This window comes from Candida oxycetoniae (assembly GCF_023343755.2).
Source record: "Candida oxycetoniae strain CBS 10844 chromosome Unknown scaffold1, whole genome shotgun sequence".
Classification (NCBI taxonomy): domain Eukaryota; kingdom Fungi; phylum Ascomycota; class Pichiomycetes; order Serinales; family Debaryomycetaceae; genus Lodderomyces; species Lodderomyces oxycetoniae.
In genome coordinates this window covers 93,506-117,720 of record NW_026055370.1, presented here as the reverse complement: position 1 = coordinate 117,720, position 24,215 = coordinate 93,506, and the positions used below count along the sequence as shown (strand labels likewise).

The window sequence follows — 24,215 nt, the reverse complement described above, 5'->3', positions numbered from 1 at the left end:
TCTACTTCTGCTGCTCCACTAGCTCGCTTCGCTCCCTAGTGTCTAATATATCATCATTTTCTCTAAAGATAAAACTTCTTTTTATCCCTCTCCATATCTGGCCTAAACTCCCAAACTATATCACCTTTGATACCCTTTTGCATTCTCCTCAACTTCATAGTAAACTGTGGTCCCAACTCCTGCAACCCCACCTTCTCTTCATTCCTAAAAACATACCGATGTCTTCTCAAAAATATATAGTCTCTTTGGTTATGCAAAGTTATCACTTGGCGTCCTTGCAATTCCGGTTTATGTGGAAACACGGATTGGAATAATCGACCAACAGTTTTACCAAGCCTGGTATTAAAGTTATTAAGTACAAGCTCCGGTATATGATCAGTTGCCCGACCATGACCTTGGATTCTTTTGCCGTCCACTATCGAGCTTATTGAAAAGTAGAAAGTAGGTCCTTGAGGTAAATTAATCATTGTTAATCCCGTAACCTTCTTCTTATCTTCATTTATAACCACCAACAAAGTATAATTCCTATTCGAGCAAAATTGAGCAATCTCGGGAATTTTGTAATCCCTTTTACGCTTGATAAATGTAGCATTGGGTAAGAAATCCATCAACATGTCGGCAAACTCATAAGCTGCTTTCTTGGCATTTATATTGGTTGTCACCAAAATTTTGGGATCTGATGAGAGATTCTCAAAATATTGAGCAAACTCATCGTTCCCTTCAACTTGTGAGGCTATGGTTTCATCATATATTCTCTTGGAATCTATCGTATCTGGTACATTTGCCGCGATTCTTTCTTCTCTTAACTCGGGATTCAGTCTTTCTTCCCGAGCTCGTTCAGCTCTTAACTTGTGTCGTTCTTTATCTTTTTGTCGTTTTATGTCCCCATACACTTTCTGCCTTCTTTGTTTGTTTTTTATCTTCTTAAGGGCCTCGCTTGTACTCATCTTATAGCACCGTTTTATTGTTTGAACCTGTTTGAACCCCTTTTGAAGTGGTCTACTGGTCTACTCTTATCAGAGAGATGAGGTATAAAGGTTATTTTTTTTTTTCTTTTTTTTTTTTTTTGATCGCCATGACTGCGATTACAAAAGAGTGTATCAATAGATGGGCCTCGACAATTAAACAAAAGACATTTAAATCGAATGATACTTACTCTATAGGTTCAATTACTCATCTTTGGGAACTATTGGGTGATATTTTTGCGGGCAAATCAAAAAGTCAAAATCAAAAACCCAAGAGTATACTACCTAATGCATGGCTTCTGGGAGCTCATTTTTTATTCAACAATCAATCGAATTTGAACATAGGTAGCGACGGATACGACAATTACCAAGCACCAGTACTAAATGGCAATCATCAATTGTATCTAAGGAGGCTATGGGCTAGAGGTAGTATAAATATCTCAAGTGTTCCCGAGCTTAATTCGTCTTTGCATTGTGATGAAAAGGTTACGTCAGTTAGATTTATTGATGAAAATGTGCTTGTTAATATCGAGAGAAGCTTCTATAGTCGCATACTACTGCCACCGTTGTTGGTTGAAAATAGGACTTTGATGTATACCAATAAGCTATATTTTCCTGCAAAGACTAAACCAATCTTGTTAAATGAAAAGAATGTTTTGCTTGTGTCCCCCCCTATCCAGTTGTCATCAATTGATTTGTTGAAATATAGTATGTTGACGTATAATCTTCACAAGATCCATATTGACACCAACTATTGTCATCTGATTGAAAACTTGCCGACATTGATAGTTCACGGTCCATTGCAAGTGACATTGTTGTTATATTATTTTCAATTACAATATCCTAAAATTACACCACATCTTTTCTCATATCGTACTTATGAGCCATGCTTTGTAAATGAAGAACTTGCCATCCTGATTACTGAGAATGGAGACCAATTCGACTTGGCCCTATGCAACCCCAAGGACAAGAGGGTTAAGTTAAAGGGTCAGCTTCACCTACTAGAAAAATATCAGGCACCATCACACACATGGTAGCGTTTTTATAATACAAAAGAAAATGCTATATGTATATACATATATAATCACCAATGAGATATTGACACACTGTCAATCCAAACGACAAAAATAAGGTTGCACCGAATATTATGTATTATAAAAGATTTCCAATTGATAAAACGAAGTTAATTGAACAAAACTACAAGAAAAGAAAAAAAAAAATCCTAGACAAAGATGGAACTATATGCGAAAAATAAAAAAAATAACCATGGTGAAAAATGTTAAAAAAAGACTCATTTCATCCGTAAAGCCTCGTACCCGTTTCCTCCATCCTCTCAATAAATATATAACAAAGTCGGTAAGAACCACCAATAGTAGCAATACCAGTGAAAATCCTATCCTTTTTTCTCTCCCTAAAGTTGAAACCACCAGAAATGGTAATAACATCATTTCAAACAATAAATACAGAAAACTAAAACAAACCAATCCTTTAATTCCACTTTAGTCTTTTTTAAAGAAGTAGTAAAACAGAAACCATAAGCAAGTTTAACATAGGCAGCTTAGATAAAAGCTCCCAAAGCCAATAAACCAGCAACAACTGGAACAGCTTTTTGAGCAGCTCCAGCTGCAACGGCTGGTACAGTTGGCACACTCTCAGCTGGAGCAGATTTGGATTCAGCTGCAACAGTAGTTGGGGTAGTTGGAGCTGGAGCTGGAGCTGGAGCTGCTGGAGATGATGCTGGAGCTGGAGCTGGAGCTGGTTTTTCTGGAGCTGGAGCTGGGGAAGGTGCTGGAGCTGGAGCTGGAGCTGGAGCTGGGGAAGGTGCTGGAGCTGGAGCTGGAGCTGGGGAAGGTGCTGGAGCTGGTGCTGGAGCTGGTGCTTCTGGAGATGGAGCTGGAGCTGGAGCTGGAGCTGGAGCTTCTGGAGATGGAGCTGGAGCTGGAGCTTCTGGAGATGGAGCTGGTTTCTCTGGAGCTGGAGCTTCAGTCGATGGCAATGGACAGTAGGTAACGTATTCTGTTGTACCTTCAGTAACTGTAGTTAAACCAGTAGTAATTGTAGATTTTCCAGAGGTAATAACAGTTTCTGAAATAGATTCAGTTTCTGGTTCTGGTTCAGGTTCAGATTCAGTTGATGGCAATGGACAGTAAGTGGTGTATGTGGTGTCCCATTCAGTCACAGTAGTTACACCAGTGGTAACTGGTTTAGTAGTACATTTGTCTTCTTTACAAGAAGTAATGGTGATAACAGTTGTGGCGATATCAGTCACAGTCTTGTTTGAGTATCCTCCATACAGAGCTAAAGCAGAACCTGAAACGGCAGCCAAGATAGCAAGCTTTGAGTATTGCATTATTAAAAAATTTATTAATAGTTTTATATAGCGAATGAAGTTGATTTGAAGAAAAGAGAAAAGAAAGAAACAAGGCAAGGGTAAACTCGAGAGAATCACTCAAATATTTATAACCATAGATTTCTCTCTACAAAGTAAAAGTCATATTTCTATATGCTTTAGTTTATGGGTAAATAAATGAAAGTTGAAGCCTTTGCAGCTTTGTATTTGATTTCTGAAATCAAAATTGCAAAAAAAAAAGAAATAATAAAAAATAAAAAATAAAATCTGCAACAATTTACTTGTATGCACGCAGAAGAAGATCTTTTGGCAATCAAAAGGTAAGTGCAATACAAAACCTCTATCACTATCAGTTGATTTTCGGGTCAACAAGTAAAAACAAAAACAAAAAACTAGGAAACTATGAGAAAAACCTCAATTGTAATTCCAGCATCCAGCTAAATATAGTATTAACTTGCTATTCACCAAAACATATACTCTTAGCGCTTTTTTCTTTGTGCTCATGGTGTAATTTTTTTTTTTTTAAATGTAAATGAATTTTAGGTGAAGTGCAAATAGATTTATCCGCATGATTATGTATTAATGCAGAAAGAGTAAGGATTGTGTGTTCATATGCAATCCAGCCATGTCCTTGTGTCAAGTTGAAAATAAATAAACAGTGTAAACACCACCTTACACACACATACACCCCTTTTTTTTTATTCTCGCAAGTAAAGACTCACGCTCTTGTCTAATTCCGTCAATGTTCCCCCCCCCCTTTTGATCGATATAAGTCTTTCCCAAAAATTCAATTTTAAGCAAAAACAGTACTCTAGTCTACTTTGACTCAATAAATCTGTAGAGTTAGGGCTTCTCCTTACATGATTTTACGTCAGTTACTACTAGAGGAGTTTTAGTTGTAATAAATCTGTCAACTTTCGAAAAGAAGATTAGCTTCTTGAAGGGAGAATTCTTGAATCCTTTCTACTTGTTGTTACTCCTAAAAAACTTTAAACAGATATTTTTCTATTGAAATGGTATTGAGATTAAGATACCAAATTCTATACATAGGAAACTAGGCACCTATAGACCGGCCTACTTTACTCCCACTAGTATTTTTTTTTTTCTTATTTCTATCATTCTTTTTTAATCAAGGGTTTTATGTTTTTGTTTTTATGTATGGTTCTATAATTAATCAAATTGCTAATGCTTTGTAGAAAATAAATAATCATCCAAATTGGTAGTTGATAACAAAATGTGCCCAAGGAAAAACGATTGCTTTCATTTCTGGGTCAACACCTTACAACCTTCCACAATTGAAATTTTGCTAAATGGAATAGCGCTTGCTGTTGTAATCCTGCACTTTCCATCAAGTAACCCACATGAATGCGATGAGAAGTTAGAAAGCTAGAAAGTTAAAAATTAAAAAAAAGCTTACAGTTGCTGCAAATCGTAACCGAAATCTTCCTTGAATAATCTCATTGTAGTTTTAGCTTTCGTTCTTTCTTTTTTGTTTAAGTATCTGCTTTTTGATCTAGGAAACAACTACAAGACTACAATAACACGAAGAAAAAAGCCCCATCCAAAAAGATATACAGTAAACAAGCCTAAGCCGACTTTCTTTTCTGTGGAAACTTGTTGCTTCTTCTTCGTGTTTTTCAATGTTTACTATTCGTGGCAATTGCCGTTCAGCTTTCGATTTCTTTCCTTGGTTAGGAGGGGGGGGTGCGGTGTACATACCTTTGAGACACTACAAATACACGTACATCGGGCACTACTCGTTGAGCAATAATGCCGATATGCGCATCTCCAATGGCCTCGTAGTACGAATTTGACTTCTGAAATTATCAATGTAGAAATTAGTAATACTATATGAAAAAATGTTTCGTAACCACCCCCCCTTTAAATAAAGGAAGTTCTGTTTACCTCCGCTACCAAGTCTCACCAAAAATGTAAAGTAGATATCCCACTCTAGGTGTGTTTAATCCACTTTGGGCATTTTCACCTCTCTCTTCATAACCCTTCCCCCAATCTACCTTGTGAAAGTGACAACTTTCATATGGTTACATTTTCCATATGATTTTACAAAGTTTTTTGCAAAGAGATTTCATTTACATCATTAGTCAAGATCATTACTCAAGATCTTATTTGAACGCAAAATCAACATTTGCGCCCGTCGTTAAAATAAAAAAAAAAAAAAAAAAAATTAAAAAATTGGGGGAGAGTTGCTCGGAATTAAACTTGACTTTGTCGCCCTATGGAATAAAAAGCAATAACCAGTAAATTCATAATATTGACAAAATCGCCAGTATCAACAGCAGCAAGTCACCTGATTCAGGAAAATGGTTTCTCCTCTTTATTTTTGTTATTCTTTTCGGCTCCACTATCGAGCAGAGCGAGATAGTGGAGCAATACTTGAAAAAAAGTATCCATTTGCCAATGGAAAAGGTACTAGGTATCCATTTGCCAATGGAAAAGGTACTAGGTATCCATTTGCCAATGGAAAAGGTACTAGGTATCCATTTGCCAATGGAAAAGGTACTAGGTATCCATTTGCCAATGGAAAAGGTACTAGGTATCCATTTGCCAATGGAAAAGGTACTAGGTATCCATTTGCCAATGGAAAAAGGTACAAAGTATCTATTTGCCAATGGAAAAAGGTACAAAGTATTGCTCGATAGTCTCGCTGGTAGTAGTACCGATGCCACTATTTTACTAGCGAGCGCAAAATTGACATTTCCAAGAGCGAAAAAATAAAACATTAGAGGGCATGTAAATTTTTGACAGAGACTAAACTATATACCAATGTATTCTAAAACACACGGGTTTGATTGACAAACTAAAGGCTAGTTAAACATGAGTTAATAGAAGGTACGTAGCGTACTATACTGGACCTTATTTATTCTCAGCATGAGCTTCTTATCAACAAACCTTGCCCTTGTCCTCTTTTCTGCACCAAGAGTCGCAATATTATTCTCACCACTCCTTGTTGCAACACTGACTAGCATGTACTCCACTGACTAGCTTGTACTCCACTATATTGCTCTGCTCAATAGTCATTGCTGAAAATATTGAATAATCTACAAACATTTCTAATGCATCGACATCTTGTTCTCTTACCTTTTTTTCCTTCTTTTATAGGCTACTTGCCAAGGGATCAAGGTACAAAGTATTGCTCCACAATCTCGCTCTGCTCGATAGTGTCGCAGGTACACTTGAAAGAGTTTGTAAAGTTTGCAAGCTCTGTAACTTTACAGGTTTTTCTCGATTCTGAGAGTAAAAGGTAGAGTAGGGATTCAATGCTACTTCTCTACTAGAGTCGCCTCTGGCTCCGCCTAAAACACTAGATTGTCTCTTATTATCCACTGCTGCGCTTCTAAAAAACAGCATCAAGCAATCCAGAAAACCCAAAAGGCTCATATAATGAGCCACCGCCTTCAAAGTATTTAGACATACTTTCAACCCAGTGCAACCTCAATGAATGCAACATTGCCGAAGTGCCTTCCATAACCACCAATATACAAATCGACAATGCAAACCACATGGCAAATAAGAAAACCACAGCGATGACCCCAGTAATACCAGTAAGACCAAAAGCCTTGCTTATTGTCATGGACCACAAAACCGTAGATAACTGTGCATGGGCCAAGGATAAAGCCCACAATCTCAAATAAGATGCTGTATGGGAAACACAATTCAAACAAAACTCTATAGTATGAATCACTTGGTGGATCATTATATCCGAAAACCCGTGCTCCTCGTGTTCTTCCTCATCATCGTCGTGAACGGTTTCCTCGTTGCTTTCCCCAGACTCTTCATCATTCGGCAATTGTGAATACAGTGCTATATTTTTGGATTTCTTGTCCAATTGCCTTTTAAGGTAAAGTGGTTTTACCAATAGCAACCACGGAACACAAACTAGAGCAACTAGGAGTAAAAAAACTTGAACTTGAGATTGACCAGGAAACAATTGCTCATCAACTTGACCAGGCGATAAGAACATTGAAATTAACATGTTTAATAATCCAGGTGGTTGTTTCTGTATTTCAAACCAGTTTACTGTCCATTTGTAAACAATGCAAAGTGACAAGTAACCAAAGATACTTTGCATGAATAATAATCCAGGAATAAAGTTGCCCACAATATCAATCATACTATCAAAAAAGATGAAATTGCCAAGGGCAAAGAAATAAGAATAAGTCATATGAATGAACCCCATGAGGATTGATAGTTTCATCTTGTATGAATTTGAAAACAACAAAGCATTTTCAGCGCCGTGCCATGCCGAGTCCAAACCGAAAATATATGTCCCCACTGATTTCGCGACAATGGTTTCGCCTACTTTAAAGTGTTGGGGCCATTTCCAACCGCTGGAGAAAAATGACATTGATCTTGAAAACACATCATTGTAGATGAATCCTGTATACATTGAAAAAATACCCATCAACAACAAGATATAACGTCCACTGTATGCCATATCAAAGATTTCATCTTTTTTCATCGCATTCAACTTTTTCTCATTCAAAACCATCGCTAGTGCAGCAAGAAGCACAATCAACCCATGGCCCATGTCACCAAACATAATGGCAAACATAAATGGGAATGTAATGATTGTTGGCAAACCGGGATTAATTTCTTTGTATCTTGGTACACCATATGCATCACATATAGCTTGGAAAGCATAAGTGAACTTATTAGTACGATTACACGTTGGTGGTACTTTATTGGTAGTGAGAACATTAATTATTGTAGGGATTGATTGTCCACGTGCTGCTTCCTGGTCGTCATTTAGAATAGTTTGATTTAAATCTTGAATTGAATCAGTTGGTGTCCAACCTTCACAAATCAATGTTTTTCTGGAACCGTCATAGTCACATGAGTTCATTGTAGTGTAAACTGCCTTTTCCCTTGCAATAGTTTCCCACCATTTGTAAAGGTCTTGACCAATTGCAATCAACTCTGATGTAAGCGCATTTTGAGACTCGGTCAAAATTGTTGATAAATCGGTTAATTTAATGTTCACTTTAGCCAACTGATCTTTTCTCAACTCGCGCGATGCTTCAACGTTAAACACCTGAGCATCCAACGATTCACAAATTTTCTTTATCCTTTCATGAATTAAGGATCCGTGGGCAAAAATGATGAATGAACTTTTGGCTACAAATGAGTTATGTTTAGCGTCGTAAATTTCGTCTTCTTCCAATGCTTCGCTATGGTAATACATATTACCTCTCAAAGTTCTCCAAAGGATTTGTTGTAAAACACCAATTTTGTCGGTATTAATAGTACCTGCAATGAAAGATGAAGAAGAAGAAGAAGAAGAAGAATGAACATTCCCTTGGTGTCCTTCTTCCAACTCCAACAACAAAGCGTTTTCTTCACTAGTCACCACGTCCCCTTGAATATGAAAGAATTTGTCAACAGCGGATATCGTGTACCTAAATTGTTTTAGATAATTTTGATTGCTATATAACGTTTCGACAGAATCACGCAATTGCAATACCCGATCCTCTAGTATTTGGCTATTTTCAATCAACTCATCGATATCTGACTGCTGAGGTATGCTGAACTCATAGGGATACAATTTTATGGAAATGTTTCTTAAATCCAACTCCTTTTTAAATAGTCTATATTGTCTCTCGACATTATCTAATTTTCTCAACTCCTTAACAAAAGATCGTTGAAATGCGGTGACTTTTGAGTTCAAGTCTCTAAACTGAACCGTGTTTAACTGTCCCACTTTGTAAATAACCTCCCTAGCAACTTCAGTTGGGATGTATAATTGGACCAAGGACATATCCGCAGAACCTATAATAAAAATAAAAAAAAAACTGGGGTTAGTAACATACATTTCCTGCGTCTTTTTACCTCGATATCACTACATACGGAAAACGGCCTCCTCTTTTTCCACACTATCCGACATCTTGTCTAAGGTTTAGGCTCAAGAATAAGAGATGGTGCTAATGAAATGATCAAAAGCTAATGATACTTTCCTGAGTAATCAAAGTTCCATTGAAGATGAAAAATGCCTTGGGTCGTTGTGCACGACTTTTGTATTTGGTAGCATTGAAATAGACGACTCACTCACCATCGAGGTACGAGATAGTGAGTAGTCCTTGCCTCTATGGACTAACCTACTGACTACTCACTACTGACTACTCACTATCTCGTTCCTCGATGGTGAATAGTCCCTACCTCTATGGGCTAATCTACCTCTTTGGGCTAACCTACCTCTATGGGCTAATCTACCTCTATGGGCTAACCTACCTCTATGGGCTAATCTACCTCTATGGATTATTGAGCGAAGCGAGATATTGAGGAAACACTGAGGACCCCAAGGCGACTCAGTCGAAAAATATTAAATAGAGCAAAAACACTATCGAGCGAAGCGAGATAGTGTCAATAGAGTATCTCTACAAAGTGTTGATAGTGTCGCTACAAAGTGTAATAGAGTATCTCTACAAAGTGTTGATAGTGTCGCTACAAAGTGTAATAGAGTATCTCTACAAAGTGTTGATAGTGTCGCTACAAAGTGTAATAGAGTATCTCTACAAAGTGTTGATAGTGTCGCTACAAGTGTCATAGAGTATCTCTACAAAGTGTCAATAGAGTATCACTACAAGTGTTTTTCCACTATCTCGCTTTGCTCGATAGTGTCGTCTCGCTTTGCTCGCTAATCTACCCCTATAGGTTGCCCTACCTCTATGGGCTAACATAGTTGAATAAACTATATACTACTATATTACTAGCGCAAACGAGTCTACTCTCTAGACCAGACGAGCGAGCGAGGATTGTAGTCTCTGCTCTACTCTCTACTATCGAGCGGAGCGAGGTAGTGAGGCAGCATTCAATAGCAACACTCGAGAGCGACCCTCTATTCTCACTCTCGACTAGATTCGCTTTGCTTGTCTAGTCTCTACCCTCTAGTCTCTACTCTCTAAGTTGTTTACTTTCTGATGAAAGAGAATCTGTTATGGTATTGATATGGTAGCGCCTTCACTCATAAAGCTAGGAGAATATACAATAAACAGTAGTCTAGTGTCTCTTGTCTCTTGTCTCCTCTCTCCTCTCACTATCGAGCAGAGCGAGATAGTGTTGTAACAAGCTACAAAGTGTTGCTCAATAGTGTGTAACAAGCTACAAAGTGTTGCTCCACTATCGAAAAACACTATCGAGCAGAGCGAGATAGTGTTGTAATAAGCTACAAAGTGTCAGTAGCAGCTAAGTAGTGTTGTTATAAGCTACAAAGTGTCAGTAGCAGCTAAGTAGTGTTGTAATAAGCTACAAAGTGTCGGAGCAGCTGGTGTTGCTCCACTATCTCGCTCTGCTCGATAGTGTCGGTGGCAGCTGGTGTTGCTCCACTATCTCGCTCTGCTCGATAGTGTCGGTGGCAGCTGGTGTTGCTCCACTATCTCGCTCTGCTCGATAGCGTTGGTGGCAGCTGGTGTTGCTCCACTATCTCGCTCTGCTCGATAGTGTTGGTGGCAGCTGGTGTTGCTCCACTATCTCGCTCTGTTCGATAGTGGAGCAGACTCTCCAAGTAAACAGAGATCAAATAAAGAGTCTCAAATTTGAATCAAGGACTCTGGAACAATTTATAACATTATACCAATTGCTTTACTAGTCACTAAAGCAAACACCTTTCAGCTACTACTATTCTTCTATCTGTAGCCGCTACCGGCTGTCAGTGGCAGCTAAGTAGTATTGCTCTACTATCGAGCAATACTTACTAGCCTGTCACAACACTATCTCGTTTCGCTCGTTTAGTTCGATAGTGTCGATAGTGTCGATCAAATCCGACCAAACTTCCTCCCAATTTCGACCAAACTTCCTCCCCATTTCGACCCGACCTCCCCCTAATTTCGACCCGACTTTTTCCCAATTCCGAGCAGCGCAGAAGTGAAAAAAAAATCAAATTGTCATCCCATAACTTGCAAAGAGCTCTTGACCCTTCAAAGAGAATCTCTTTTAGGTTTTAACTGCTTATCAAGATAGAAGAAGAAGGTAAGAGTGGTGGAGATCACCCTTTTTTTGAATAGAATTTTATAATGAAGAACTTAGTAGTGCTCAATAGAGGGTATATTAAGCCCGAGTCAAGAACTTATCCTGATCTACATGTAATTGATTCGGTTTACGATACAGTATGTGATGCCATAACATTCATCCTATCGTCGGAGGAGAGTCAACAAATTGAAGTACAGAAAGTCCACAAGGATGGTAATGTAACTGTATTGGCCAGTTTCCATACCGAGTCTCGCTTGCTTAATACTATTCATTTCCTTGATTCTTTTCAGTTGGTATTTGTATTCAGTAATGGAGATATAGTTACTGCTACATACGAGCAAAAGTTGCCCGAGGATTACGACAATACAATCATCGAGATTGTAGGAACAATCGATGTCGGGATCCAAGCGGCACAATGGTCAAATGACGAAGAAACTTTGGCAATGATCACCAATGAAAATAAGTTACTCTTGCTTTCGCGGTTTTTTGAACCAATACTGGAAAAACAACTTGACTCGGCCGATATCAAAATAACCGATTCAAAACACGTTTCTGTTGGGTGGGGTAAAAAGGAAACTCAGTTCAAGGGAAAGGGGTTCAAAGCTTTGGAAAGGGAACGGGACATTTTGAAAAATTTGGTCGTTTTGGATGAGAATGCCAGCTCCAATATTACACGTGATCCAACGGTTAATCAACTAGAAAAGGGGACAATTTCCCGTATGGATGATCAAACAGTGAAAATAAGTTGGAGAGGCGACTCTGAATTTTTTGCCGTTAACACTATTGAACCGGTTATTGTTGAAGATACTGGTGAAACTTACAATAGGAGGGTCATTAGGGTGTTTACCAGAGAAGGAAAATTAGAGAGTGTTAACGAGGCCACTGATGGGTTGGAACAGAATCTAAGCTGGAAACCACAGGGAGCTTTAATTGCTTCTACACAAAGGCATACGGATGATGATGATGATGATAATAATAATAATAACAACAATAATAATAATAATGATGATGATGGCCATAACAATGACAATAATGGTGATGAAGATGACGAAAATGAGGAAGAAGTGCTAGATGTAGTATTCTATGAAAGAAATGGGCTTAGACATGGACATTTCAACACTAGACTAAATCCTTCTGAGGAAGTAGTCAAGAATATTCTATGGAGTTCTGATAGTGAAATTTTGCTCTTGCAGTTGAACAACAGAGTGCAGCTATGGACTACCAAAAATTACCACTGGTACTTGAAACAAGAGCTTTTTGCTGATGATGAAATTTTGTTTGTTAAATTTCACCCAGAAAAGGCGTCGAATTTTATGATTGGTACGGTTAAAGGAATGCAGATTATTGATATAACTCACAAAATAGTTACTGGACCAACTAGGCAAGGAAATGATATAGGGATGACTTTGGTTGTTGATGGCTCTACAGCAAAAATAACCCCTTTTTCTATTGCTAATGTTCCGCCTCCAATTAGTTTCAGAGAATTGGAGGTTGAAGGGAACATAACTGATCTTGCAGTAAGCAAATCTAATGAAAAATACGCAGTTTTAACCAGTAATGGTGACCTTTGTTTTAGTGAATTATCATTAAAAGAGATGAAAGAAGGTAAGCATCCTCAAGTTTTGAGTCGCATTGATGGAAGAACTTATACAAAAGTGCCAGATGAAGTTGCAAGACAAATCGCTTTTATTAATGATAACTTTATTGCAGTAGTAGTTGACACTCCAGTGTTTTCACGGGTTGTTTTATTTGAAGTTGATGATATCCACAATCCTAAACTAAATGAATCAAGAGACATTCCATCGAAGGTGGTGTTAATCAAATCAAGAGCTGATTTTAATACGGTTATAATTGAAACCGTTGACAATAGAGTAATAGAATTTAGTTCGACCCAAGATTCCCGAGAAGTTACAAAGTTCCCCCAATTGTGTCGCGAAATTGAAGTCAACTATAAAAAGGATACAGATGAATTTGAAGCCTTTGGTATTTCGCGTACAGGGAAATTGTTTTGCAATAATGTGCCAATAGTTGGTGGAGTCACTTCATTGTTGATCACGGAATCTCATTTGTTGTTCACCACAGTGCAATCAAAATTATGCTTTGTTCATTTGAACTCACCACATAAGAATTTCGAAGTATTCCAGAATCTAACTAACCAAAACATTGTTGATGAGAGAATTCGGCAAATTGAAAGAAATTCGTTTTTGGTGAATGCAATGCCTACGAAATACTCTGTTGTGTTGGAAGCAGCGAGAGGTAATCTTGAAACTATATGTCCCAGAATAATGGTTCTTTCGGCTATTAGAAAATTCATCAGTAATAAAAATTATAAGGACGCTTTTGCAGTTTGTCGTACACACAGAATCGATTTGGATATACTTCACGATTATGATAAGGAACTATTCTTCAACAATGTGGAACTATTCGTTGCTCAGATTTCTAAAGTTGAATATTTGGATCTTTTCGTTTCTTGTTTACATGAAGAAGACGTTACCACAACAAAATACAAGGAAACACTTTATGATACAGCTATAAACGAATCAGAAACCAAACAAAATGGAGAAACTTTGCAACCAGCGTTTAAAAAGAAGTTTAATAACGCTTCCAAAGAACCAGTCTTTAAGAATTTTCATGATTCCAAGGTTAATAGAATTTGTGAGGCTATACTATCAACTTTGTTGAAACCTGAGTATTTCGATAAATATATGCAAACAGTGCTAACCGCTTATGCATGCGAGAATCCTCCAAATTTGAGAGCCGCGTTGCAATTGGTTGGTAAATTCACCGATCAAGATCAAGAACGAAAGGAAACAGCTATAACCCATTTATGTTTTTTACAAGACGTGAACAAACTATATAGTACATCTCTTGGACTATATGATGTCAAATTGGCTTTGCTTATAGCACAAAAATCGCAAATGGACCCAAAGGAATATTTGCCATTTTTGCAAAACTTACACGTTCAACCAGATTTGCAGAAGAAGTTTTTAATTGATGACTATTTGAAGAATTATGACTTGGCGTTGCATTGGTTGAATGAGAAAGGTGAAGATGCATACCAAGAGTTTGACGATTATGTTGTGAAACACCAAATGTATAAGCCGGCGTTGAAAATTTACACATACAACAAGAAGAGAACTAACGATATTATGAGCTTATTTGCAGTTTTTCTACACAATAACGCTCTGTTTGGCGAATCTGCTATTGCCTATGAATACTTGGGCGACTTGGATGATGCTTTGGAAAATTATATTTTGGCAAAGAAGTGGAGACAGGCATTATCTATCGTTGCAAAATCCGAGTACAAGGACAAGCTTATTGATACGGCAAACTCTCTTGTTGCAACACTTACTGCTGATCATAAGTATAGTGATGCAGCAGAAATTGAATATCAGTTTTTGAATAATGTTCGCGAGGCAGTCAAGTTGTATTGTAAACAGTACTGGTTTGATGAGGCTATTCTTTTAGCCGAAAAGACACAACAACTGGAACTAATTGAGCTGGTTATTGATGATCAAATAAACGAGGGATTTGGAGTTATTGCGGAACTATTAGCCGATTGTAAGGGACAAATGAACTCACAATTACGAAGACTTCGGGAATTAAGAAGCAAAAAGGAAGAAGATCCGCTTGCATTTTATGGGAACCCCGATGACTTGGACACGCCTGACAATGTGTCGATAGTTGCTTCAGAGACTTCAACAGCTGCATCTTTCTTCACTAGATACACGGGTAAAACTGGGGGCACTGCGAAAACAGGAGCCTCTAGACGAACGTCAAAGAATAGAAAGAGAGAAGAAAGAAAGAAAGCCAAGGGTAGAAAAGGTACCATTTATGAAGAAGAGTACTTGATTAGATCAGTTGGTAGATTGTTGGAGAGGCTTGATACCACCGAACCAGATGCCGTTAGATTGATAGAAGCGCTTATTAGACGACAACTGAGGGAGCAGGCTTTCCAAATCCAAAAGAATTGGTGTGAATTGATCACCTTTATCAAGGAGAATATCGACGAGATACACAATATGAGTGAAAAGGACCGTGAAAGAATTGACGATAATGGAGAGATTTACCTCATTGAAGAGATTCCAAAGCCGGTTATTCGCGAGTTTTCTAAATTTAGCATCTTGGATTATTGAGGGATTAATAGACTTGTAGGCTAATTGGCCAAATTAATAGACTTGTAAAGCGACACTGACTATACCGACACTATCGAGCGAAGCGAGATAGTGGAGCAGCATTGACTACACCGACACTATCGAGCGAAGCGAGATAGTGGAGCAGCATTGACTACACTGACTATACCGACACTATCGAGCGAAGCGAGATAGTGGAGCAGCACTGGTTAGCTGCTACAGACACTTTTTAGCTTGTTACAACACTATCTCGCTTTGCTCGATAGTGTTGCTCGATAGTGGAGCAGCACTGGTTAGCTGCTACAGACACTTTTTAGCTTGTTACAACACTATCTCGCTTTGCTCGATAGTGTTGCTCGATAGTGGAGCAACACTTTGTAGCTAGCATCAATACTATCTCGCTCTTCTCGATAGTGTTGTGCTGCTCAAAAATCAATTTCCCGGCATAGTCGCCTCAGTTCGTAGTCGAAATATAAATCTCGCAATCCAATGATTGCGCATTTCATTGCGTCTGTTACTGCTTCCTTTTTGCACTTGATATAGCATTGGTACTTGTGTGGCAAGTTTGTTGCTGTTCCAATACCGATACCTTCAGTTGAAGTACCATCGAGTAGAATGATCCTCACCATGCACACACACCTTGCAGAAAACCGCCTCTTTTTGAACAGCACCAGTTCCTTTTCCTTATCCTCTTCCTTTTCATTTTCATTTTCCTTTTCCCCTTGGTCTGGTGGCACTACAAAGTGTTGCTCAACAGTATCGCTGGTTTTTTCTTCAATCTCTTGAATGCAACACAGCACCAATTCCGTTGACCACCCATTAAAGCCAAACACCTCATTAGCCAAGTTGTACAAAACAGATCTTGAGAATTTGAACGACTTATTGCTTGAGCCACTGTAATTCCTAGTATCCCTTAAATGCTGTAGCTGCTCTAACTTGGCTTGCAACGTGCTAATCTTGGAGAGCGTCTTATCGTCAATAGCCGGAACCTCATCATCATCATTGAATATTGCTTCATCATCGTTTCCATCTCGAAAAAATTCTTCTGCATCGCCTATACAAGGGAAATAACTCACCGAAGAAGGTAGTCTTTTAGTTTCTTCATCCACATTATATTTGCAATCTTGAAATACCATCACTACATGCTAAAAGGGCCTTGAAACCTGCCCTTTCAACCCCGTCTTCAACCCTTTCTCTTGATGCTATCGATAATGCAATCTCATCGCGTAAACAAAAGAGAAGAAAAAAAAGAATCAATTGAAAAAGTATTACCGTGTTATTAACAAAGGGGGTTGACTTGAAGGAAAGTCAGTGAAAAAGGGGGTTTATTGGAAGGAAAGTCAGTGAAAAGGGGGAGTTTACTTGGAGGAAAGTCAAGGAGTTGATAGGACCACCTTTTGGACAGAGGAAACTGAAGAAAAGTAGCTGGTGATTAGAGCATTGCCGTGTCAGTAGCAAAGGGAGTCAAGGAGTTGATAGGACCACCTTTTGGACAGAAGGTAATTGAATAAAAGTCAAGGTTTTGGTAGGTTTGAGTTTCTTTGCAATTTTTTAGTAAGCTTTTCAATGGAGTATATCAACAATATATTGGGAAATCAGTCCCAAGTGCAGCTGGTTGGGGAAGCAATTCCCACGTTGTGCAACAGATTACAGCACTCGACAATGGTATTGGATAGGCGTTCTGCTGTTCTTGGGTTGAAAAGTTTTAGTCGGCAATATAGGGAAACCGTTGTTGAAAATGGGTTGCGTCCGTTGATATCAGCTTTTAAGAAGGATCACGAAAATGTATCGATGGTTAAAGCACTCTTGGAGTCCTTCCTTATCCTACTGATTCATGGCGGTGACGCTAATGACGATTTGACTAAAGGTTGGATTTCGCAACAGCTGCGACTGCAGAATGGAAAGTATCCCTCACCATTACTAATGGGGAACCTTGCAGTTTCAATGGAGGACCAGCTATCTTTGTGGATTGCTGACGCATTGTTACAAGATCCCGAGATTTTGGCCTTGATGATTGAACAGTTGGCTGAAAATGATTATCATTTGAAACTATATACCATCCAATTATTGGAATTTTTGGTTTCTTGTCGAGGGCCAAGGGTCAAGGAAACACTATTAAACACCCCAACAGCAATGTCGACAATTTGCAGTTTGTTGCACGATAGTCATGATCCAGTACGAAATGAAGCCATTCTACTTCTTATGGCGCTCGTGAATAACAATTTCAATATCCAAAAAATGGTTGCTTTTGAAAATACATTTGAAACATTGTTCGATGTAATTGAAGAAGAAGGCGGAATAAGGGGGTCCATCCTAGTGCAGGATTGTTTAACATTACTTACAAATTTGCTTCAATTTAATGAATCGAACCAGAAATATTTCTTGGAAACGCAATGTGTACCGCGACTAGCGAGGCTATTAGGAGAACCCGTGGAGGGAGAAGTAATGGATGAGCAAGAATATGCCTCTGCGGCGTTAAATGGTCACGAAAATGGAACAATCAATGGTTCAGAGCCACCTATTGCGTGGACGGAACAAAGACTACAAAACATGACTATCGCACTAGAAATATGTCGGCTATTGGTGTCAGAAGATAATGAGCTAGTTGTACAAAATCAGAATATTCTCTATCAAGCGGGAATCCACTACGTTGTGTTAAAACTCATCTTTTCACCACTGACAGGGAATACTATAAGGTCCGTGGCCCTTTTGACGGCGGCAGATGCCATTCGTGGGAATCCAGACATTCAATATGAAATTTCCAAAATTGATATTCCTTATATTGATCCTTCTTTACCATCCCATATACAGTTTTTTCAAAAACCTATCCCGGTACCCGTCGCATTGCTTAATTGGTGCTTATTTATCAATTCCGTGCATCTGTTTGACGTAAGAATCGGTGCTGCATTTTGTTTGGATGCATATTTCAAAGACAATCAAGGTGCAAAGCTGGCATTTTTGAAAGACCAGATTGAGGCATACAAGCTGGACATTTATTACTATGAAATAGGTGACGATTTGCCCATTACAAATGGGAACAACAGCAACAGCAACAGCAACAGCAACAACAACAGCAACAACAACAGCAACAACAATAATAATAATAATAATAATAGTATGCCAGCACCCTACGGAAATATATTTCGTACTTTGATGGATTATGATGCTGATGTGAAACTCAACCCGTATAAAGTGTGGTTTGCAGCATTAACTCTAATACACATTTTCAAAGACCAGCCAGAAAACAAAGAAACGGCAAGAGCTGTAAATGCAGGAAATGAGGAAGCGAATGAGGAGATTATGAGCTCTATAGAGGCAATATCTGGCTTGCTAATTACTACATTTGATGACATGGATCAAAGAGTTGCAATTGGATACTTGATGCTTTTGTCAATATGGCTATACGAAGATTTTGCTGCAGTGAATGATTTCTTGAGTGACGAGTCTACTGTTAAATCGATCTTGGCATTCTTGTCAAGCAACACATCTGAAGCTAATTCAATTGTACATAGCATGGCTGCAATTTTACTAGGAATAGTTTATGAGTTTTCCACAAAAGATTCTCCTATCTCAAGAGTTGAACTTCACAAATTACTAGTGAAAGGACTCGGGATGAACAACTATTCTTATAAGGTGAAGCAATTGAGCACAAATCCATTGTTTAAAAATTTTGATGAATCTCTGAACTTTTTATCTGTTCAAGAGGAAAATGGATTGCCTGACGTATATTTTGACGTGAGTTATGTTAATTTGGTGAAGGACCATTTCACTCGGATCAAAAGAGCATTGTTTCATGACCCTAATTCGGAACCTCGAGGAAAAATATCGTATGAGCTTTTTGAAGAGGTGGATATGAAAGCTTCAGAATTAGCAAAAGAGCTACAAGAGGAACGAACAAAGAATAGGGAAAATGAGACTTTTTTGAAAGAAAAAATAAAAGAATTAGAAACTGTGAAGAAGGACCTCCAGGTCCAAGTTGAACAAGTTGAAAGAGATCTTGTTAGGGTACTGGAAGAGTTGAAGGTAATGGGTGAAAAGTTTTCCTTCGCCTCTCAAAAGCTCAGCGATGTAACGAGTCTAAAACAAGAACTTGAACAAACATCAAGTAAATATAGTAAAGAACTTCAAGAGGCGTTGCGCACAATTGAGACATTTCAAGCACAGCAAACGCAATTAGAAGCACAATTGGAATCAACTGAACGATCCAAAAAGAAGTTAGAGGATGGAGTTAACGCCATGACTAAAGACTTGTTTCAGCTAAAGAAACAGAATGCAGAAGGAGAAGATCGCATAAAGCAACTTGTAAAGGAGTTGAAGAATGTCAAAACAGAAACTGAAAAATACAAGAAAAGTTATGAGGACCAAATTTTGCAACTCAAGTCAGACAAAAACTTGTTGTCGAAATCACTTGCAGATACGCAGAATGAGAATCGGATAGCCAGATCAAAGAGTGCAGAATTGGAGAAGGAAATTGCTTCCAAACTACTGGAAGTGAAGAATATGAGTAGTGAGAAATATTCTTTGACACAGAAGCTTGAAGTTATTGAAAAGGAAAAATTGGCACTTTTGAATAGCTTGAACTCAAGAGACGCCCGGATTGCAGAGTTGGAGTCTACTTTAGAAGATTTGAGAGTACAAGAGCTGACTGCAAAAGCAGAGGTGGAGAAGATCACTAATAAACTCAAGTCTACGAGAGAAAACTTGGTTCAGCAAGAGTCAGATGCCGAGGAAAAGTTGAATAGCGTAAACAAGGAGTTTAAAGCATATCAAAAAGAGAAACTGGAATTAGAGGTTAAAGTAGCAGAACTTGAAATGAAGCTAGAATCTACTCTAGGCAATGAAGAAAAGATTCAAAAATTGAACAATGAGATATTGGAGTACAAACTGAACATAAGCGAGCTTTCCAAACAAGTAGAAGAAGTCAAAAAAGATTTTGAAACCAAAGAGAGCCACCAAAAAGATACTACAGTTGACATGTTGGAGAAGCAAGAGGAAAATAATGCTTCTCTTGTGGAAAAAATAAAAGAAGTTGAAAAACAAAAGCAAGATCTTATAGACAAAGTAAGTGTGCTTGAAAAGGAGCTCAAAGAAAGCAAGACAATCCAAGATAAGCACGACAAGTTGGATGAGAAAATACAATTACAACAAAAGGATAAAGAGCAGCTTATTGAGAAAATCTCCCAGCTTGAAAAAGATCTCATCCATGAGAAATCAGCACAAAGTCAACTTGGTGAAGAAGTTGAAGAAAAAATGCAAAAACTCACCTTTGAAAAGAAAGAACTTATTGAAAAGGTTGGACAACTTGAAGAAAAGATAACAGTAACTAATCAATCAAATAGTGCAAAAGCTCGAGAATCAAGCAAAGAGATTGAAACTCTTCAAAATTTGAATACCAATCTTAACTCCGAATTGGCAAAGTTGCACAAGGAATTTTCAATTTTCAAGGCAAATAGTCAATTAGATGGATTGAAAAAGGAAGAAAAGGAGCTGGAAGTGGGAGAAAAGGAAAAAAATTCAAAAGAAGCTGCATTAAGGGAGGAGATTGGGAAATTAAAAGCAAAGCTCAATGACTTTGTCCCCAGAACCGAGCTTGACGATTTAATGCTATTGATGTCTGATTTGGACGAAAAGAAAAGTAGGTATGCCAAGAGACTTAAAGATTTAGGCGAGGAAGTTAGCGAGAATGAAGAGTCCAGTGAAGACGAAGATGATGATGATGATGATGATGATGATGACGATGACGAAGAAAGCGATATAGAGTAGTGACTTTACATTCAATGTCTTTCCTCGAATGCCCTTCTTTTCTTATTGAACCTTACCTTCATCTCTTTGCTTGTTTGATTTTTTTTTTTTTCTTTTTTTCTTTTCCATATAAAGTTAAGATGAAATATAACAATCTATCAAGTACTGCCCGGCTAGCTACGCTTTGGTTTGGTTTGGTTTGCTGTGCTGTGCTGTGCTCTAGAGGTCTTGCTATCATTGACTGAGTAGTATGATTTTGCTAATTGACTCGTATGACTCGTTCACCAATAATCTTGCACACTTGATTAAGAATGTAACGAAAAAGAGGGTTGTTATTATACATAATGATTCGTTTTCACCAGATGAGTATGAATCATTTTTCCAACAAGTCAAGCTGCATTTCGAGTACATAGTTATTGGCCCTGGTCCGGGACACCCCGCATTGGCAAAGGATGTGGGAATAATAAGTTGGGTGATAAACAGAATCAAAAAAGCTGGTTTTGAGAATGCAATTCCCATTCTAGGGATTTGTCTAGGTTTTCAAAGTCTTTGTTACGAATATGGCAATAAGGTTGAGCGACTAAAGGAGATCAAACACGGTCAAATTTTCAAGATCCATCCTGTTGACAAGAGTGAGTTGTTTTCAGATACTATCCCATTTGATAGTGTGCGATACCATTCGCTCTATGTTGACTCAAGAAATTTGACCAAAGATATTGTGCCTCTTGCATATTGTTACGAAAGCTCACTGGATCGGGAGTCTAAAATCTTGATGGCTATGAGAATCAAGGAACTCCCGCTCTATGGTGTACAGTACCATCCAGAGTCGATATGTTCTGAAAACGGAGAAAATTTAATTTTGAACTTTACAAAGATGGCAAGCAAGTATAATGAAGAGTATAGAAGAAATACCACCACCAAGATCACAGACAAAGTCGAGGGAGACTTTACATGGCTAGAAACCCGCGCCATACATGAAAACGGGTTAATATCTAATGGTTATGCACAAAGCTTTGATTGTAACTTGGTTTTTGAAAATATCAAAATTTCTCAAGCCATCACACCAATCGACATTTGTGATTATTTCTTTCATAAAGATAAAGAAACAAACTTTGTTCTTTTAAACTCAGCATCTTATCCAGGAGAATGGTCCATTATTGGCTTTCCAATTAAAGGTGAAAGTTTAGTCATTGGACACTCCGTAGACGACATGAACCATATCACTATTTCAAAGTATAAAACTGGGAAAATTGAAAAACGCCCAGTTGATGGGCACGAAGGCATGTGGAAGTATGTTGCCAGCGAAATGCGTCGCAAGTACATTCCGCGAAATGTGTTGAAGCTCAAGGTTGAAAAAAGATACCACACTAGAGAAATACCATTTTTTGGTGGGTTTATGGGACTCATTTCGTATGAGGAAGGTCAGCACATAAAATATGAAAAGCTCAAGCTGTTTTGTAATGGGAACACGCCAGATTTGAAGTTGATATATATCGAGAGATTTCTCATTTATGATCACATTACCAAGGATTGGTTTCTCGTATCATTAAATAAAGGAACTCAAGAATGGGTTCTGGAAATGCGTCAAGACTTGAACAACGTAACTCCGATAGACTTGCAAGAAATTGCTTCAAGTGTCAAAGACTTTGTACGTGAAGAGGATACTAATAAGATTAAATTTGAGTTACCTTTGCAAGATATATATCAAAAGCAGTTTGAGAAATGTCAGGAGTACTTACATTCAGGTGACTCCTATGAGTTATGTTTAACAACCCAGCTGAAGATCTATTTGCCGTCATATATAGAGTCTTGGGATATTTACAAGGTGCTCACATTACACAAGAACCCCTCGCCATTTTCATGTTTTATGGATTTTGATGATTGCTGTTTGATATCTTCATCTCCAGAAAGATTTTTGTCTTGCAAAGAGGAAGGTTTCCAAAAGGTTGTTCAATTGAGGCCAATTAAAGGTACAGTGAAGAACACTCCCGAGATTGATTTTTCCAAAGCTACAGAAATCCTCAAGACGCCCAAGGAAATGGGCGAGAATTTAATGATTGTTGACTTGATCAGACACGATTTGTATCAATTTACTGAGGATGTGAAAGTTACCCAATTAATGGCAGTGGAGGAATACAAGACGGTGTTTCAGTTAGTTAGTGTAATCCAAGGAGTGCTAGCAGAAAACAAGAAGTTCCATGGGATTGATATTCTCCACAAATCATTGCCCCCAGGATCGATGACTGGAGCACCAAAGAGAAGATCGGTGCAATTATTGCAAGATATAGAGGATGCGCAAAACAATGTCACTGCGGGAGGAAGAAGAGGCATTTATAGTGGCGTTGTAGGTTATTGGTCAGTCACAGACGACTCTGATTGGAGTGTCATTATTAGGTCGGTTTTCCATTACAAAGATGATTTAGAGAATTCTCGCGATTTAAGCTTGTGGCGTATTGGTGCTGGTGGTGCAATAACTGTGCTTAGTGATTGTTTGGATGAATGGGACGAGATGAACTTGAAACTAACTAGTGCATTACAAGCCTTTAACTAAACCCAATATATACATATACATAGATACACATATATACATCCACACATCCACACATGTATACATACACATACACAAATTACATACTTTATAGAAACCGAGCAGCACCGACTAGCTTGTTAATACACTATCGAGCAGAGCGAGATAGTGAGCACCACTGACTAGCTTGTTAATATACTATCGAGCAAAGCGAGATAGTGAGCACCACTGACTAGCTTGTTAATACACTATCGAGCAGAGAGAGATAGTCGAAAGAGAGAAGAGAGTGGGGTAGACTATCGAGCAAAGCGAGATAGTCGAAAGAGAGAAGAGAATATACTAGAGAATAGAGTTGAGACTAGTGAGTAGAGAGTGGAGAGTGGAGTAGAGAGTGGAGAGTAGGGGGTAGTGAGTAGTGAGTAGAGAGTGAGTAGAGAGTAGAGAGTAATGAGTAGACTAGAGACTAGAGAGGTGAGTAGACTAGAGACTATCTCGCTTTGCTCGATATTCTCGTA

General features: G+C 38.3%; 9 protein-coding genes across 9 annotated transcripts; 5 read left to right on the top strand and 4 right to left on the bottom strand. All coding sequences in view use genetic code 12, as the record gives it.

Annotated features, from left to right (window-relative positions):
• Positions 1 to 62: 62 nt before the first annotated feature.
• RPF1 (rRNA-binding ribosome biosynthesis protein) lies at positions 63 to 947 on the bottom strand (the record flags this gene model as incomplete). Its single annotated transcript, XM_049322670.1, has 1 exon — positions 63 to 947. One exon carries the CDS (start codon positions 945 to 947, stop codon positions 63 to 65), a length of 885 nt encoding a protein of 294 aa, XP_049181264.1.
• A 128-nt stretch (positions 948 to 1,075) lies between these two features.
• KGF56_001536 (hydroxyacyl-thioester dehydratase) lies at positions 1,076 to 2,002 on the top strand (the record flags this gene model as incomplete). The annotated part of the gene is made up of 1 exon (XM_049322669.1): positions 1,076 to 2,002. One exon carries the CDS (start codon positions 1,076 to 1,078, stop codon positions 2,000 to 2,002), a length of 927 nt encoding a protein of 308 aa, XP_049181263.1.
• Positions 2,003 to 2,523: 521 nt separating this feature from the next.
• PGA62 (Pga62p) lies at positions 2,524 to 3,315 on the bottom strand (the record flags this gene model as incomplete). The annotated part of the gene is made up of 1 exon (XM_049322668.1): positions 2,524 to 3,315. One exon carries the CDS (start codon positions 3,313 to 3,315, stop codon positions 2,524 to 2,526), a length of 792 nt encoding a protein of 263 aa, XP_049181262.1.
• A 2,055-nt stretch (positions 3,316 to 5,370) lies between these two features.
• On the top strand, positions 5,371 to 5,975 carry KGF56_001534 (uncharacterized protein; the record flags this gene model as incomplete). The annotated part of the gene is made up of 2 exons (XM_049322667.1): positions 5,371 to 5,416; positions 5,689 to 5,975. The coding sequence occupies 2 exons, from the start codon at positions 5,371 to 5,373 to the stop codon at positions 5,973 to 5,975; spliced, it is 333 nt and encodes a 110-aa protein (XP_049181261.1).
• A 454-nt stretch (positions 5,976 to 6,429) lies between these two features.
• Positions 6,430 to 9,217, bottom strand: VPH1 (H(+)-transporting V0 sector ATPase subunit a; the record flags this gene model as incomplete). Its single annotated transcript, XM_049322666.1, has 3 exons — positions 6,430 to 6,659; positions 6,751 to 9,102; positions 9,181 to 9,217. 3 exons carry the CDS (start codon positions 9,215 to 9,217, stop codon positions 6,430 to 6,432), a joined length of 2,619 nt encoding a protein of 872 aa, XP_049181260.1.
• Positions 9,218 to 11,342: 2,125 nt separating this feature from the next.
• Positions 11,343 to 15,434, top strand: KGF56_001532 (Elongator subunit; the record flags this gene model as incomplete). The annotated part of the gene is made up of 1 exon (XM_049322665.1): positions 11,343 to 15,434. One exon carries the CDS (start codon positions 11,343 to 11,345, stop codon positions 15,432 to 15,434), a length of 4,092 nt encoding a protein of 1,363 aa, XP_049181259.1.
• A 422-nt stretch (positions 15,435 to 15,856) lies between these two features.
• On the bottom strand, positions 15,857 to 16,567 carry RAD59 (Rad59p; the record flags this gene model as incomplete). Its single annotated transcript, XM_049322664.1, has 1 exon — positions 15,857 to 16,567. The coding sequence occupies one exon, from the start codon at positions 16,565 to 16,567 to the stop codon at positions 15,857 to 15,859; it is 711 nt and encodes a 236-aa protein (XP_049181258.1).
• A 430-nt stretch (positions 16,568 to 16,997) lies between these two features.
• On the top strand, positions 16,998 to 21,194 carry USO1 (Uso1p; the record flags this gene model as incomplete). Its single annotated transcript, XM_049322663.1, has 1 exon — positions 16,998 to 21,194. One exon carries the CDS (start codon positions 16,998 to 17,000, stop codon positions 21,192 to 21,194), a length of 4,197 nt encoding a protein of 1,398 aa, XP_049181257.1.
• A 229-nt stretch (positions 21,195 to 21,423) lies between these two features.
• On the top strand, positions 21,424 to 23,724 carry ABZ1 (4-amino-4-deoxychorismate synthase; the record flags this gene model as incomplete). The annotated part of the gene is made up of 1 exon (XM_049322661.1): positions 21,424 to 23,724. One exon carries the CDS (start codon positions 21,424 to 21,426, stop codon positions 23,722 to 23,724), a length of 2,301 nt encoding a protein of 766 aa, XP_049181256.1.
• Between the last annotated feature and the right edge of the window lie 491 nt (positions 23,725 to 24,215).